Genomic DNA, 12,582 nt, shown 5'->3' with positions numbered 1-12,582 from the left:
GAAAACTGCGATGAGAATAATGAAATTCGCTTGTTTGGCATAAGAGTTGATAGTGTGGTCGGCCATAATTTCAGAATTAAATTGTTTCAAGGAGATACTGGCAGCTAAATAACCTCAAGGACTTGAAGTGGAGCCCAGTTGTTCAGCTTCATTTTAAGCTTCACTTATAGCTGGAGTAGGCAGAGTGGAGCAAATATGATTTAAAAAAGTTATTTTTATAAAACGGTCACTATATCCTGACAGTAAATGAGATAGGTAATCTGAGATTTCACAGACCGGAGGAAAACAACCAATCAGAGCCGAGCTACAGCCTCGCCGTCTCTGAGCAGCTGTCGATCACTCGCGAACTCTGATCAAACGGTCAAACTAGGCAGCGCTGATCAAATATGAATCAATATTCTGAAAGAAAGTTTCCTCCGGCTGGTGGGCAGTGCTTGGTATTTCCTCAAACAATCTCAACATGGCGGCCGGGTCACAAACTTTGTCATTTTACAGCTAAACAGTACACTACAAGATGTTTCTGAAAACATTTGAGACGAGAAATGGCATTACAGTAACAGAATATTGATTCATATATGATCAACGCTGCCTAGTTTGACCGTTTGATGGGAGTTTGTGAGTGATTGACAGCTGCCTCCGTTGTATGAACAGCCAATAGGAACGCTCTCTCTCTCTGAAATGACCTGTGATTGGTCAAAGTCTCCCATCACGGGCTACATTTTCTAAAGCCTGAAAACAGAGCCATGAGGAGGTGCAGAAATCTAATTTTCTCTCAGAACACTTGAATTACAATATGCTGAAAGGTTATTGTGGAATTCTTGCCCAATGATGCCAAAGACATACTGCCTACTGCTACTTTAAACAGCTCTATACTGTTGGTGGTGAAACCTGTGGCACTTTATTTTGTTGTCCACAGGTGCATCAGGGTATAGAGTAAAAATCTCAGAACAGATTTTCTGTTTCAATTAGGATTATTTCTGAATCATATTTCTTCTTGCAACTTAGTCATCAAGAAAGATGATCCACCTCATGTCTATGCATTAACTATGGAGCTAAAGCCAGGAGGTGCTTAGCTTAGCATAAAGACTGGAAGCAGGGGGAAGAAGCTCCTTCAAAAGTTAAAGTGCAACTGAAATTAAATTGCATTTGTTTGTCTACTACAGCAAACATATCTGCTCTGTAAATCACATGTCCAAATCCGACACCAAAGGGGTAAAATTAATTTCTATATCTTTTGGATTCGTGATGGCACCCCTAGCTTTTTGCACTAGATGGAAACTTTATTTCGATACAGCCAGTAAAGTCTTGAATAAAGCAGTAACATCAGTGTGTTCTATAATAGGCTGAACAGATGGTCACACTGAGCCAGACAGCAGCCTGCTACACAGCACAAGCGGTACAGACTCTGAACAACAACCCACATTAGCTTCCCTGCTAAAAGTCTCCTTCTTATCTAACATGAACACAATTCTTGTCCTGCACGTCAGCTTGCTGAATGAGCGACCAAGCAAACATTCACAGTGGAAAAGTGTACTGCTATTAACGTTCAGGCTAGACAGCTAATTAGCTGCTCAACTGTAGCACGATAAATAGCAAGTAAAGGCACCTGCACATGTCACTTTGACCCTTTTAAATGCTGGTGTGGCCCTTTAAATACCATTAACAACATGTTGCCTGTTGCTCTGTCGATCAAACCCCGACACTGACAAGTCCCTCCAGTCGGCTGAGAGGAAAAGGAACTTTTCTGATATTCTGTTAAGGACTTATTTTTTTCCTTTTATTAATAAAAAATATGAATACATAAATAAAAAACACGTTGAAATTACGCTTGACTACAAAAATCATGTAATAAATGTGAATTCAGCACCTCTACAGCTCACTATCTATCCAAACCTGTCTCCTACAAAATGACATTCCCATACAACTAAACTACATTCTCAATTATGTTTCAAGGGAAACATATTTTCTCCCAGATTACGGTCACAGTTTTAAACACGTTGTTATTGAAACAAAATAAAACCAAAAAGTGACAAATTGACTTGGTTATGTTTAGGCAACAAAACAACTTGGTGAGGTTTAGTAAAACATCATGGTTTGGCTTAAAATAAGTATGTTTGTTACATTATTTAAGGTACAGACGTAAATTAAAATAAGTCAACGTTGACTTTTGGTTTCACACTGGACACAAACAGCAGTCTACTGGACAGTGTATTGGCAGAAATCTGGCGGTACCATACGTATCATGATACAGGGGTTACGATTTCAATATATTGTGAATTTGCGATATATTGCAATTTTTTTATCTAATTTTAGGAAAACTGTCATAGAATAAAGAACACACCGCCATATGCATAAAATCTGGGTAAAAAAAAGTTAACTTTTTCATGTAATCAGAACAGTGGGATCTGCATTTGCATTTATCACATTCCCTGTAAAATCCAACATCATAGCACCACTTTGAGAGGGCACATACACTGAGAGGGTGCATCTTTTTGCCAATGAAATAAAGTATTGACTGAGTTTATCTTTGCATGCAAACTTTTAATTAAAAATCAATACAGTGTTTTCGAGAATCGATACAGTATCACAAAACATAATATCGCGATATTAGATTTTTTCAATATTTTCTAACACCCCTACGGTCTGCTGGATGAAAATCCTGTGTTTGTTTGAACCACCCTGACCTCCTACGCCTACACAGACTTTAGTGGACTATGATTAGAAATGTATTTTTGATGCGTTTCCCTCGAAAAGTAATTGACGGTTTGTTCAATCTGTACACAAACAGAAATGTAAAAATTACAGTTTGCTTATAAGCCGTGTTGCAGCGTCCACTTTAATTCAACCTCCTCTGTCGAAGTATGAACAGCTGTTATGAACAATGGTACAAGTACTGTATGTCTTATTTCACTTTATAATTAACGACAGCAAGCTTATTAGCTCCCCTCTTCAATAAAACCCTTAATAACCCTTAATAAACTAAGCTCATCATCTCTATAGTTAACACACAGACATGAGATTGGCGTCAATCTTCTCATCATAATCTCTGCAAGAAAGGATCATTTTACTCAACATGTCAATCTATTTAGACCTTATGATTGTTATTGTCCTGTGTTACAAAATGACAGCAAAACAACTCATTCTCTAAGCTGCAATGTGCTTTACAACAAATTTCCATTCGTCTTTCAAAACAACCCACAGTACACAACTCAAATCTCTCCTGTGCCTGATCTAAAAACAAAGCCGCAGTCACCAAACAACAAACTCATAATGCAGTTCTTTTTCAGCCAAAATGCAAATAGGGAAGTTGTATTATTTTGCATCACATTACTTCATACACCTTTGTGTGTAGTCTGTGCTCTAATTAGCTAGTTTGCTCGTCTCAACTGTGAGAATCTGATTTTATTACTTGTGGCAACAAGAGGCCAGCATAAAATGTACCATGTTTTTGCAATTTTATAATAGAGGTTAAGAATGATAACAGATAACCCAGTAGTACATTAAATATAGTAATTTGTTTGTTAGTATTCACTGACTGAGTGCTCTAGCAATTACACAGAGGAGGCCCTACATGTATTGTCAGTGGTGGAAATAACTTAGTGCATTGCCCAAGCACTGTACTTAAAGGAACAGTGTGAAACATTTCAGGGGATCTATTAGCAGAAATGTAATATAATATACATAACTATGTTTTCATTAGCGTATAATCACCTGAAACTAAGAATCGTTGTGTTTTCGTTAGCTTAGAATGAGTCCTTTATATCTATATAGGGAGCAGGTCCTCTTCACAGAGTCCACCATGTTATTCTACCATGTTTCTACAGTAGCCCAGAAGGGACAAACCAAACACTGGCTTTAGAGAGAGCCTTTCATGTTTTTACGTTACCTGAAGGCCATCATAGTTCTCCGACACACTTGTGAAACTATGGTAACGTGAGCCGCAGAATGTACAATTGTGAGGTACTTGTACTTTACTTGAGTATTTCCATTTCATTCTACTTTATACTTCACCTACAATTCAGATAGAAATATTGTACTTTTTATTCCACCACATTTATTTTAAAGCTTTAGTTACTTTACAGATGTAGATTATTAACACAAAATACAAATCAACTAATAAATTATAATATATTATTATAGGTTATGCTACCCAGCTGTATATAAAGTAGTTATTATGCACAATGAATACTTTTACTTTGGTACGTTAAGTATATTTCGATGCCAATACTTTTGTACTTTTACTTAAGTAAAAGTTTGAATACAGGGATTTCGGTATTAACATAGTATATTTACACAGTAGCATTGACACTTTCACTTAAAGGTACAGTGTGTAGGATTCGGCGGTATCTAGTGATGCGGTTGCAGATTGCAACCAACTGAGTAACCCTCCACCCTACCATGGTTTTACACTCTGCGGCTCACGTAACCACAGTTTCACACGCGTGTCTGAGAACTACGGTGGCCTTCAGGTAACATAAAAATGCAAAAGTCTCTCTCTAGAGCCGGTGTTTGGTTTGTCTGTTCTGGGCTACTGTAGAAACATGGCGGAGCAACATGGCGGACTCCGTGAAGAGGACCTGCTCCCTATGTAGATATGAAGGGCTCATTCTAAGCTAACGAAAACACAACAATTCTTAGTTTTAGGTGATTATACACTCATGAAAACATAGTTATGAATATTGTATTCATTTCTGCTAATAGATCCTCCAAAGTGTTACACTATGTGTTTGAATTTGCCATCCAGATGCTTGATTTGCAACATCTGGTAAATGGATTATTTTTGAACATATTTGATGTGTTTAAAGGAGCAGTGTGTAACAATTGGAGGGATTTATTTCGATTTTAGATGTTTTTTTTAGTGTATAAGCACCTGATAATAACAGTTGTTGTGTTGTCGTTACCTTAGAATGAGCCGTTTATATATACATAAAGAGCAGGTCCTCTTCACAGAGTCCGCCATGTTGCACCGCCATGTTTCTGCAGTAGCCCAGAACAGACAAACAAAACTCTGTTAACTTTTCCTGCTTGGGCCAGAGTCAATAACTTAATTCGCTCCCGTCACCGCCACTCTCTCTCTGTTGCTTCACCACTCATTTCCCATGTACACACACACACTCACACTGGCTCTTCTCCAAAAGTCTCTAGATAAGGCCATTCGCGTTTACGCGTAGGCCATCGTAGCTCTCCAACACGCTTGGCACACGGGAGAAGCTTCAGTCGGTTGCAATCTCTTCTCCTCACCGCTAGGTACCTCCAGATCCTACACACTGGACCTTTAAGTAAAATATCTGAGTACTTCTTCCACCACTCGTCATCACGGTCTGCTTCACTGACTGTGTGCTCTAGAGGTTACAAAGAGCAGCCTGTAAACAAAATATAGTATTGATTGGTCTAGTACAGACCTTGAGGATGAAAGCCTTGTTGTACATCACTCTGGATCAAATCATCTGCGATGAATGTAAATGTATGTGAAAGTGAAGGAGATTTTTTTGCTTGCTCTGTGTTTTTTACAGGAAAGCGTTGACCTTGGGGAGATCATGTTCTCACTATGCTACCTGCCCACCGCAGGCAGACTCACACTAACTGTCATCAAGTGCAGGAACCTCAAGGCCATGGACATCACTGGCTACTCAGGTGTGTTTGTGTGTGTGTATTTAACTGTATGAGGTTGTGCATTTTGTGTGATTCACTTACAGCTGCAGTGGCTCAAAATGAATGATCCTCCTTTGAATATCCAATTTACAAGCACGTCAGATAATGTGAACAAACAGTGGAGAGCCGTTTCTACAGCTGCGTTCTGTTTATTTCAGCAGTTATTAATATTCAACACTTGCAATATTAACACATTGTCAGCAAATAGTTGCAGGCGGTCTGTTTTCCATTCCACTTTTCCTGCAATACTGATATCACTTGTGAAATGTGACATTTATTGTGCATTAAATGCCAGGGTTCAGGTGTAATTCCGAGAGAATGTGGCTTTTTTTCTCCCCCTCATGTTTAATGACATTTCACGATTTTAATGTGAGTCCCAATTTTAGTTTTTAGAGGTTTAGCTGCCTGCCATTACTTCAATCTGTGAGTCATAAACCAGTAGCTATCAAATTGTGCCTTCGAGCACATTAGGCTGCAAAGCAAGCACTCTTGTTTGTTGTTTATAGATTTAGGGCAGCTTACATCTGACTAAAACGTGGCATAATGGATCACACGAGGCGATATGCTACTGACGGATGAAGATTGAAATCAGCATTCATCAGGAAGCTCTCTCAGTCATGCTGTTTAAGCTATCTATGTCCTCTCATCCTCTGTGTTTACACAAGCCGTTGACTCATCTACTTTTATGCCCATTACCGATGCCAGGTCCTCCAGGGTTGCTTTCATGCTTAAGTAGAATAAAACACACACACTGGGTGATGAAATAGGACACTGATGGCTCAATCTTCACGAATATCTTTCAAGATGTTTTGGCAGCCGAGGCAAACATTTGTAAAACCTCGTTTTTTTGCTTTGGCATTTTCCTAGAAAAGATAGATAACTTTGTTGAAACATTATCAGCAGTTCCTGTTTAGATAAAGTCACTCATTTTCTGTTCTTCCTCTTTCGCCATTAGATCCCTACGTCAAAGTGTCGCTCATATGTGACGGGAGACGTTTGAAAAAGAAGAAGACGAGCATAAAGAAGAACACTCTGAATCCCACCTACAACGAGGCCATCATCTTTGACATCCCGCCAGACAGTATGGACCACGTCAGCCTGCACATCTCCGTCATGGACTACGACTTGTACGTACAAACATGAAAAAAAATCTAATTTGAAACCAACACATCAGGACAATAAATAAGATATTCAAAAATAAAAGTCCCCCTCCACTCAAAAATCCATTTTGCTTATGTTTACTTCACTCGAACAGTTTACCTTCCCTGTGCGGAATGATATTTCTGCTGGGTGGTGTGCTTTCAATTTCATCTGTTGGAAATGAAAAGTTTTTCTGTGCTTCCCTCAAACCTCAATTTAAGATGTGTATGAAAGACCATGATTTTGGTGCATGACCATTATTTTGGAACCATGGTCCAATATGCAATAAGCTTACACAAGTGTGAAACTGGAAATATCCAGCGCACACAAACACACTGAGAATGGTCTTTTCAGTGACGTAGGAGACACCTTATGTCTAGTAGTTAGGGCTGTCATTCAAATATGCTTGATTTATGCAAATGTATATATTTATTAATGGAAATCAATTAATAACACAAAACAATGATAAATATTGTCCAGAAACCCTCACAGGTACTGCATTTAGCATACAAAATATGTTCAAATCATAACATGGCAAACTGCAGCCCAACAGGCAACAACAGCTGTCAGTGTGTCAGTGTGCTGACTTGACTATGACTTGACATAAACTGCATGTGATTATCATAAAGTGGGCATGTCTGTAAAGGGGAGACTCGTGGGTACCCATAGAACCCATTTTCAGTCACATATTTTGAGGTCAAAGGTCAAGGGACCCTTTTGAAAATGAACATGAGTTTTTCCACACCAAAATTTGGCACAAGTTTGGAGCGTTATTTAGCCTCCATTGCAACAAGCTAGCAATGACCAATGGATTCCTTAGGTTTTATAGTTTCATATGATGCCAGTATCTTCACTCTAGCTTTAAAACTGAGCCTGCTACAACCTCCGCAAGATCGATTGCGTTAATGCATTAAAGAAATTAGTGGCGTTAAAACAAATTTGCATTAACACGTAATTATCCCGTTAACTTTGACAGCCCTACTAGTAGTTAAACTTTTAGCATAAACAATATTTGCATTTTCTTAGAATCAGGATTTTTCAACGAGGGAGAAGGAATAGTTGTAATTTCTTTTGTGGGAAACCCATATCAGATTATTATTAAAGGTGCTAAATACGTTATTGGGAGCATTTCTATTGCCTCTAAGTGGCTCTCAACATGGCAACAGACAGCCAGCGGCTCACAGCTCATGGTACTAATAGTGAAAACAATGGCAGAGTGCTGGCAGAGCTAACAGTGTTAACCTGAGGGGGAACTGGAGGGTGGGTGCTACGCTTCAACGACGACGCTGTCGGTCAGGATGGCGATATAAGTTGTAATAAGTTGTTGTCAACAAAGCACGGAGAAGTTCTGATTACAACACACACAGAGAGAGAGAGACTTCATTCTCTACTCAGGTAGACATTACTCCATTAGCACCTTTAATTATTATTGAAAGCCGATTGTTAGTATTATGTGTCCGGAGGGGATCTTAAAATGAAAAAAAAACTTAGAGTCAGATGAATTGTAGTTCTTTAGAGAAAAAGTAGTGCATTACAGTACCTTATAGTATGTGAAGCTATAACAGGAAAAGGGAAAAAGTGCAGACAGCTGACAGAATATGAACATGTGTTAAAGGTCAGGCTGCTTTTTTTCATTGTGTAGTATAAAAGGAGCAGACACTATTTAGAAACCTAGCCTCTCGTGTTTTTTTTACCGTTTGCTCTCATGCTAGGATTAAATCAGGTTGTGCCAATAATAGGGGATTAATAGGGCTTTCATTTACACTTCAGACATTGTTAATGGAGCAAAAATCTCCTTCCTGAGATGAGTCAATTCTAGTGTCACAGAGACAATCAGCTGCAGATTTCACTGTATCAATCGGCAGGACACCCAGGTTCAGATCTGTGTCTCCTATTATTACAAAATGCCCTTCTTGCAATTAGAAAAAAAACCAACTTGATGTATGATACGTCTTGTCAGGTTAAGTCAGATGTATTCATACAGTACGTGTGTGTGTGTCCCCACAGGGTAGGTCATAATGAGATCATTGGTGTGATGAGGGTTGGCTGCCATGCAGAGGGACTTGGCAGAGACCACTGGAACGAAATGCTGGCTTATCCACGCAAGCCCATTGCACACTGGCACCCCCTGCTGGAGTCCAAGAAGTCTGAGAAGGAGGTAGGTTTGGGACTGGGGTCATTTTTGAAGGACTATTCTGTACTTGGTCATCAGTTAGGGTGAGGAATAAGGGGCTTAGATGGGAATTTTCGGCTCCAACAGTTTAAATCAAACTGTGATAAAAGTTGGAGGAGCAGACATGCTGCATATGAGGTGAAAGGTACAGGTGCATACTGGTGGTAGATATTGTAGCTTGACCCTTAATTAGCAACACTGTCAACACCTGCAGCAGCAATGGCTGACAAACACGTAGCAATTAAAGTACTTGCTTTTTCTCCCTCATAACTCAGTCAATTCTGAACCTGCACACATGATACACATATTTTTAAAGTTAACGTGACTTACTCTTTCTGAAGATAGCACTTATCTCCGAGGTCCATCGCGAGAAAACGTCCATAAATCCGTGTATAGAGTCCATTGCAAAAAGAAGAAGAAGCTGTTGAACTTGTCTGAAAATCCTCCCTTTTTTTCATTTTTTTTTTAATTAAAAGTAATATAATTGTCTTTACATGTACATTCATGAGTAAAATGCAAAGAAGAATTGCTAATATCTAATTCGGCATAGAAAGTAAAAAGCCGAATGGTTCCCCTTGTCCACAATGTAAAAAAAACGTGGCTCAAATTGTACGGTTGTAAATTAGCCCACAGCAGCATAATCACTTCCTGTTTACATCCCCGAAGCATTATGGTAATTCCATATATTATTATTATTATCCACCAGATAGAAGTTCAAAAAATTATAGGTGTGACAAAATACATTAATTTCGTGTTGCTTTTGATATTATAATATATATATATATAAATTATAAAAGAAAATATAAAAATATAAGAACAATGTTGATGGGACATTCTGAGACTTAGTAATGTAAAAAATATTGAAAGCAACACGAAAGGAATGTGTTTTGTCATAGGAGGGAATAATATATATAGGAGGAATAATAATAAAGGGAATAAGGGGTTTGGCCTTATTTCTGTTGTTTTTTGTTATTTTGATATTATAAAGACCCAAGACAGAGATGTTGATAACATTGTGTCTGTGTTATTGACGAGATGTAATGCGAGTATCTTGTCTATATATTAATCATTCAGTCTATGTTCCTTGTATATGAGTGCTTTGAGTCTTTATTGTGTTATTTTCCTGTACCCTCATCATACTAAATCGGAAAATTTAACATACAAATGTTCTTATATTCCTGGAACACTGACACCTTTATACAGATATTTGCCCTGTGTTGAAAGTGACCTGGGAGTGCCAGTGTTAGTGCACTAAAAAGCAGCATATGTGTTATGAATCATTTCCTTGTGTCTGTGTGTCCTGCAGTGGAAGGCGAGGACAGCCAGCTTTGACAGCCAAGGCTCCTGCCCCTCACCCAGGCCCCCTGCTAGTCCCTGAGCAGAGCCACCTGTGACCTAGCAGCCCAGAAGGGGGTTTCCTCCCTCCTGCTGATCCACTTCCTGTCTGTCTGATTGAGGAGAAACACAACCCCACTGTCACTCCCTCTCTCTCTCACCCTCTCTCTCTCTGTCCCTCCCTTCCTCAAGTCTAGTCCCAGAGCACTACCAAGAACTGATCTAGGATGACAAGTCAAGTCAGTTAGTTGTGTGAAGCGCAGTCTTTTCGGGTTTTAGGGTTTGAAATGTGGGTGTTGTGATGACCCAGAGCTGCCGTCGTTTTCCTCAGAAGAGACTGGCTGGACATCCAGTCTGCAGACATTTAATATCGAGCTGTCCGAGCTGAGGTGAACGAATGTTGGTGTCCTCACATGGAGACTTTCCAGACGCTGAAGATTCAGCTGTGTGCTGCAGAGACGCTTTGATAGAAAAACTTGGATATCGGATATTGCTCCATGTGAGTAGCGGAAGTTTCACAGCGGAGGACGCGTCCGGGGGTAGAAATAGAGACTTAAAACTGGATCTGAAACAATTTCAAAACTCTCCAGCTCTCTCTCAAAAACAATACTGAACTGTAGCATTTTGGAACTATTAGATGTAAAACCGCTCCATTCGTCGTTATTGTTTGTGAATAGCAAAACTGAAATGAATCTCAAAGCTCCAGTTGAGTTCACTGTACTTCCATCAATAACATAAGCAATTATCTGATCCGCAGCTTATTGAGGAGAGGTTGGATCAGGCAGAAACTTAAATATTCTCAACTTGGCAATTTGCATCTTTAGTGTGTTTTCACAAGCAGCCAAGACAAGACGTTTGATGTGAAGAAGAAGGTATAACAGGATTATTGGTATTCATTGGCTGCAGTGCTGTTACTGATTTCAATTCTAAAACAATCTTTTTTCAATTTCCGATACCAAAAGTAGAAGGTTTAAATTACCTGACAAAGGCACAAATAGCTTATTGAACAGAATAACTAAAAACCAAACTAAAAGGAAAAACAATGTTGACAGAAACAAGCTTTTTGGAGCTCTGGAGGTTTCTGGAAACAGGAAACTTGCGAGCACACTTTACACACCCTTACCTCCTTCTCTGTTTGATGTTTGCTTTAGAGTGATCTCACCCTTTTCTTCCAAATGAAAACTCACACGACGTGTTTTCCTTCAGACAAACACTGTTCAAAAGCACTACTTTGTCTCCTCTTGTTCTTTTTTTCTGACCAGGTTTTGGTGGATGTGTATAGTTTCATGTACAGCCGTCTGCCGGTTACTGTATGTATGTTTTGTTTTGCTAAACCAGAAAAATCTATAAATAAGGTAAAGATAAAAAAAAAAAATACTGACATTTTGAATATATGTAGCTTTGTTGGTGGTGATGATTGAGAAAAACCTAAACTCTGAAAAAGATGAACATATTCGTCTTTTGAACTTAGAAACATACAACTTTCTTGATGTTTATCCTGTCATTAACCATGCTGTTGTACAGGGAGAACGTGAATTTGAGCTTGCCATCCAGATGTTTAATCTGCAACATGTGGTAAATGGATTATTTCTGAAGATGTTTGATGTGATTAAAGGAACAGTGTGTAACATTTGGGGGGATCTATTGGCAAAAATGGAATATTATACTAATAAGTATGTTTTCTTTAGAGTATAATCAACGGAAAATGTGAATGGTTGTGATTTTGTTAAGGCCCAGACACACCAAGCCGTCATCAAAGAACTAGTGGTGATGAAGGCCGACTTGGCCGATAAGTTGCACTTGGACAGACCGCAAAAAGCAGATGGCGGTAGTCTGTATTTGTCATTCAAAAAGGGAAACCGGAAGGCTGAGGACGGCAGATATACAAACTGTTGTTATGATACGTACATGAAACAAAGCAGCGTTTTCTGACCATTTTCACACCACTCTTACTCACCACTTCATTCAAGATGTGTGCGCACTCTTTACTCGTTGGCTTGCTTTCCTCACTTCCGTTTCTCTTCTCATGCACTGATTCGTTTAAGCTGAACAGCCAAACAGAGTGATTTCTCTCACCGACGGGCTCCGCTGCCTATTCAATATGCTGAATCGTCCGAAAGACCTCCAACACGGGCAGACTAGAGCCGACAGTGCGTGACACACCACAAAAACTAGGCCAACGGACACTCATCGACCATCAGCTTGGTGTGTCTGGGCCTTTAAAATGAGCCGTTTATGTCTACACACTTAGCAGGTCCTCTTCACGGAGCTGACCGCCATGT

General features: G+C 39.3%; 1 protein-coding gene across 1 annotated transcript in view; it reads left to right on the top strand.

The window, feature by feature from the left end:
• The window catches only part of syt6a (synaptotagmin VIa), a 76,021-nt gene extending 64,093 nt beyond the window's left edge, over positions 1-11,928 (top strand). The window contains exons 4-7 of the mRNA XM_074643287.1: positions 5,514-5,634; positions 6,608-6,779; positions 8,800-8,950; positions 10,272-11,928. Of these exons, the coding sequence (XP_074499388.1) occupies positions 5,514-5,634; positions 6,608-6,779; positions 8,800-8,950; positions 10,272-10,343 (516 nt within the window). The 3' untranslated portion in view covers positions 10,344-11,928. The remainder of the gene's footprint in view (positions 1-5,513; positions 5,635-6,607; positions 6,780-8,799; positions 8,951-10,271) is intronic.
• Positions 11,929-12,582: the final 654 nt, after the last annotated feature.

Source organism: Sebastes fasciatus, chromosome 8, assembly GCF_043250625.1.
Source record: "Sebastes fasciatus isolate fSebFas1 chromosome 8, fSebFas1.pri, whole genome shotgun sequence".
Taxonomy (NCBI): domain Eukaryota; kingdom Metazoa; phylum Chordata; class Actinopteri; order Perciformes; family Sebastidae; genus Sebastes; species Sebastes fasciatus.
Note: the sequence above shows the minus strand (reverse complement) of the source record. Positions and strands in the feature narration are given on the sequence as shown.